General features: G+C 33.9%; 1 protein-coding gene across 3 annotated transcripts; it reads right to left on the bottom strand.

The window, feature by feature from the left end:
• Positions 1–915: 915 nt before the first annotated feature.
• On the bottom strand, positions 916–4193 carry LOC111291171 (uncharacterized). 3 transcript variants are annotated; one of them, XM_022882807.2, is made up of 5 exons: positions 3841–4188; positions 2210–3596; positions 1762–2025; positions 1335–1454; positions 916–1241 (listed from the first exon to the last, which is right to left on the bottom strand). In XM_022882807.2, exons 2-5 carry the CDS (start codon positions 3299–3301, stop codon positions 1164–1166), a joined length of 1554 nt encoding a protein of 517 aa, XP_022738542.2. In that variant the 5' UTR covers positions 3302–3596; positions 3841–4188; the 3' UTR covers positions 916–1163. The 3 variants fall into 3 exon arrangements, with proteins under 3 accessions (XP_022738542.2, XP_022738539.2, XP_022738533.2); XM_022882804.2 differs by having other exon boundaries at positions 3818–4115; XM_022882798.2 differs by having other exon boundaries at positions 2210–4193.
• Between the last annotated feature and the right edge of the window lie 1246 nt (positions 4194–5439).

Raw genomic sequence — 5439 nt, 5'->3', positions numbered from 1 at the left:
GCTGTACATATACGTTTAACTTTACATTGCAAGGAAGAGTCAAAGTGGCATTTGTTTCATGGTGGCCTTTGCTTTTTCAAGGCTTCTAAAATGTGCATAGCAATTCAGGAGGACACCATAAACCTGTTTAATTTTCATGGTATCATCAGGAATACTTTCGAAATACTTCTCATCTTGTTCCAAAGCCATGAACTTTTGCCAGAGACAAGGGCTGTGCGTGTGGTCTTAGTTCGCAACCCGGAAACTTTTGCCAGAGGGCCGTGCATAATACTGTGAACCTCCCAAAATAAATAGAGCAATGGCTAGAACAACCAGGAAAGTCACCAAGGTCATGGATTGGTTTAAGTTGCCCATTTTGGAGTAGCTTGAATTAGATGAGTAGAAAGGCTTATATATATATATTTATTTATTTATCGTTGCTAAGCTTTTTCGTGCATGAAAGGGTTGGCCGGCTTGTCAACTGGGATTTTGTACATCCAGTACGGGGTCAGTTTTTGTTGGATGAAACATGAAATTGCAGGCTGATTTTCATGATTACTCGTATTTTTTGCTTGAAAAGTATTCCAGAAATTCTGTTGGCCGGCTACTTGTTGCTGTTGAAATGGAAGACCTGATTATTTATGTATTTATTTATTTTTGTTTTAGCGCGGCAGAAAAGAATGGGGTGTGGTGCAATCGAATTATACTAGGTTAGCAATATATTTGACAAATCCAAATTCAAGTTACAATGTTAATGCAATATTTCAAAGTAGGTAACGTCTCGCATACACTTGGAAATGATTGACTTGTTAAGGATGATTTTGCTAATAGACTTCCATATAACTTTATCTAAATAATTTATAACAATGTTACAAGCAAGAAGTAAAATTTCCGTTCATTAAAATGACAGAAAGTACAGAAGAGGACGAGACAAGATGAGTTAAAACTATTCCTCATACAAAATGTCAATATAGCATTAAGTCACTGACTGCCTGTTCATTTACAATGCAGACAGGTGTTAGCAATATACAACACAGAAGGGAAGATAAATATCCTATTCCAGAATTGCTATTCATGGTTTTCATGTCGACCATGGCCTTACCTATATATGTATAACAGATTAAAAATATTTGCTAACACTACAACCTACATGCCTACATCAAAGATAAGGTCAACTGGAGAATTCATCCAAGGATACTTGTGCCTGACTCACTCTTGTCAGCACTGTAGAAATGCAGCAATTTTAGGGGCAATACTTTCTCCTGCAACCAAGAAACACTAAAGTTAAAACGAATATAAGGTCTCTAAGTTTCCTTTGATATAAAAGAGGAAATGGTGAGCAAAAGTCTGAAAACCTGAACCATCTCTCCGGATTGATAAGAAAAATGAAAACCTGTTGAACAATTCTCCAACATTTCAGGGTTTTTCATCCATGCTCTATGAGCATCACTTACTTTTATCTTATATCTAAACATCTGAAAGGGAAATAAAAACTATGTTAATCAACATAGATATATGCCATTTAAATAACATATGCATACTTAGTTCAACTCATTTTGAAAGAAATGAACCCAAAAAACTTTTCTTGTACAACAGCACCTCAATGTTTTAGGATCACAAAATGCATACCTGAGAAAGAGAGACATCAGGCTTCTACAGATATATGCTACATTATTTGAATAACATATGCATACTTCGTTCTACTCATTTTGAAAGAAATGAACCCCAAAAAGTTTTCTTGTACAACAGCACCTCAATGTTTTAAGATCACAAAATGCATACCTGAGAAAGAGAGACATCAGGCTTCTCCAGCTCATCTCCCTCAACCTCAATACCAGTACCTTGGCACTCTGGGCAGAATACAGAAGAAATCAGGGTCCCTGTAGCCTTAGTCTCTCCATCCTTCCCCCTCTCATTGCATTTGACTCCATTTTTTCTCCAAGATCTTCGTTTTACTTTTGGATTAACTGAATGGTTCTCAATGCTCTCAAGGTCACAAAGAAGTATCCAATGTATAAGGCATGAAGTGTGAAATACATGGAATGCCTACATGTAAAAAAAATGATGAATGTAAATGAAACTTGAACTTAGAAGTGTAAACGAGTTAATATGTTAATCAATGCTTCAAGCTGACACTAAGAAATAGGCCATATTGACCAATATGATGCAGATTTGTGCTCCTCAATAACTTAAAAGGTGATTCAGAGCCAAATTAAGTAGAGAATCATACCCCATTAACATTTCTGCTACTGCAAGCAAGTTTTCCAGTACTCAAGTTCATGAGTGTTGCAACATCTTTCTCAGGAAGCATCTTTTGCTGACAAATATCACACATTCTTTCAGCAGCTATCCTTTGTTGCTGCCTCAACTCTCGCCTTAGAGCCTTACTTGATATAAATCTTGTGAGCATAAGCTGATCATCATATCGATCTAATTCCAGTCTTGAAGAAGCACTATTTGAAGCTGAAGAGTATTCTCCAGATGAATCATACTGATTACTCAAAGATTCACTTGTATCCTCTGGGTCAGAAGATGACTTCTTCCTTTTCTTACTAGCAGCTTCACCATTATCCAATTCCATGGGAGAACCATATGTTAATAGTGATTTGACATCATCAAGCAATCCCTTTCTGCCTAGATCGCAATTATAAACAAAAGTGACAACAGCAAAGTCATGCTTAGGAACCTTCAACTTATCATCATTTCTTGGAGCCTCTTTCCCCAACCATTCACACCATATTCTTCTAATCTCATTTGAGACTCCATCCTTCTCAGAGAACCTGGCTGAAATTTTCCCAAAACCAGTAAAATTCACTTTCAAGTCAGAAACTTCATCCTTGATTAGCACCCCTGGAATCACCAAACCAGAATCCCCTGCTCCACCATTCACATTCTTGTTATAGGAACTAACTTGATTGCCAACATATTCCACAACAGCAAGGTTCTTATCATTGTTTTCAAACTCCAACAACCTATTTTCGTTACCATTTACAGCAACCAACTGTTTCTCTTTTTCATTCGACTTACTAAAGAACAGAACACCATCATTGAAAGGCCATGGATTAGTTCCTAGCAATGTAACCTTAGCAGCCACTAACCTCTCTGTGTGAAGGCTACCCTTCAGATGATCAAATAACACTGAATCACTATAACATGGTGCAAGACACAAAGTGCAGAAGAATATGAATCGCTTCCTATCCTCACGAAGCTCTATAAAAGTATGCCCTTGCGATCTTACATTGTTAAGAGTAGTTCTTGCTAACTGTTCCTTTAAACTAAAAGCACTTGTCCTTGGAAATCCTAACTCCCTCCTTTCCGCCATTCAAATTTTCCCACGAAAACAATATGATTAAAATCCAAACCCTAGTAATCCACAATTCCACCTAGTGTAAATTCAAATTCGGTTTGTTTATTTTACCTTTATAACATTTTACAAAAACGTAAAAGCCCTAACAGAAACAAATTTCACAACAACTTCATTTGAAGGTCAAACATCATTCAAAGCCATAACCTTCAAATTAGCATGCTTCTTCAACTTCTTCCACACTTGAAAGGTTAAGCATTTTCAGCAATTCCACATGAAACCCTAGCCAAAGGAGCGCTAATTCCACAAGTACCTAAAAATTCAATTCACCGATTCTTTCAAAAATAAACTTCTAAATTCTCAGAGAATTTCATGAAAAAACCCTAGATATCGCTACTTCAATTCTTGAAAATTCCAGGTTTAAAGCAAAGAAATAGTCAAAAAGTCAAAGCAACGAATTTCCAAAAAAGAAAAAAATCACTAAAACTAGAAAAACACTTTAACAATTTAACACTACAGATATTCGTGGAGTACTAGGTATTGCATTCTTAACAAACCGTCGTGTTCGAACAGCGGCAGATAAAGCCTCGAAAGCCATGGAGTGAATAGAATGCGGGCTGCTCGAGCGCCAATCCTCCATAACCATCTCCATTTCTCAGAGCAGCAAAGAGACGAAAAAACAGATAAAGGAGGTTGTTCGGATAACGGGAAAATTGAAAAAAGAGAAATTACAAAAGAAAGCGAGAGACAATCAGAGGGAAAACTGAAAACTTAAACAAAGAAACTTTCACAACAGATTGTTTAGAGGATTTTTTTTTTTTTTTTTTGGCCAGAAGGACTTTCGATAATTTTATCGAGGGTTTCGAGGCGCGAGATACTTGTGTCTGAAATTAATCGACAAAATCAAAATGATATTATACGAAAAGGAAGATACTTGTAAAAATCTCTGTTAATTATAGACCGTTGGATGACCTGGTGTCAGAGTTGTTGATTGGGATGAACGGTTCGTGATTCAGGTCGTAAAATTATTGAAATGAGTAATCGGATAATTGGATACCGCGCAAAAGAATGTGCGTAAAGATTAGGACAACTAATTTTTAATTTTCAAATTGCTTTCTTATTTTACAAAATTTTTTTGTTGTACAGTATTTAATTAGGAAAGGCAGTTGGCAATTGTTTGGTCGCCAGTGAGTACTTTCTCATTCTTTTATTAAAATAGTAATTTTACTTCCCTTTTAAATTAAGAAATGAACGAAATAAAACCAAATGTTGACGCTGATCCTGCAACCGGCTGTGAAGCCTCGTCTTTTTGTTTTTTTGATTAGTCAAGGAAGGGCAGAGCCTTACGTTAAAAATGGGAGGGAAGGTTGTGATCGAATTTCAACCATGTATTTTTTTAAGATTTATTTGATCATTAAATCAAGAAATTAAAAATAAAATCTCATTTTTTTTCTTAGGATATTCAACTTTTTCTCTTTGAATATTCACATTTATCTCAAATTGAATTAATATATATCCCATAACCAATTGAATCAGTTGTGAAATACATTATTATTTTTATTTATTAAAGTATTTTTTTTTACCTATAAGTTTAAATAATTACATGGATTTATTAGATAAAATCTGTAGAATAAGCCCGAAAGGAATTAGAAAAAATTAAATTATAATTATGAAATCTTTATTACATAAAAATATTATTATTAAATTATTTCTAATCAATAATTTATTAAGATATGAATATTGTACAAAATGTTGAGTTTGGTATATGTTTATATTCCTACTTGTAAAATAAACAATTAATCTTTTTAATTAAAATATAGATATGCATGCTAAATATTTAGATGTTTATTATAAGAATAAGAATAGTAAATATGACTTGAAATAAGAATATCATTTATTAATCACTTTAAGTGTTAATGGTAAAATTCTTATGTAATAGTTATATAAGTGATCATTTGACTTAAGTTTATTATCTAATTTATATGACAAGTGTTACATTTTTATATTATTTTGCTAACCATAGATACTTAGTAAGGTAGCTATTAGGTATGATATGAATCATTTAGAGATAGAGAAGTGATCGAAATAAGATTCATTATCCTGAGTGATCATATAAATTATCTTATTATTTTTAAGAATGCTTAAATTATGAAATC

This window comes from Durio zibethinus, chromosome 16, assembly GCF_047325235.1.
Source record: "Durio zibethinus cultivar Kanyao isolate XHJ-2024 chromosome 16, ASM4732523v1, whole genome shotgun sequence".
NCBI classification, from domain to species: Eukaryota; Viridiplantae; Streptophyta; class Magnoliopsida; order Malvales; family Malvaceae; genus Durio; species Durio zibethinus.
Note: the sequence above shows the minus strand (reverse complement) of the source record. Positions and strands in the feature narration are given on the sequence as shown.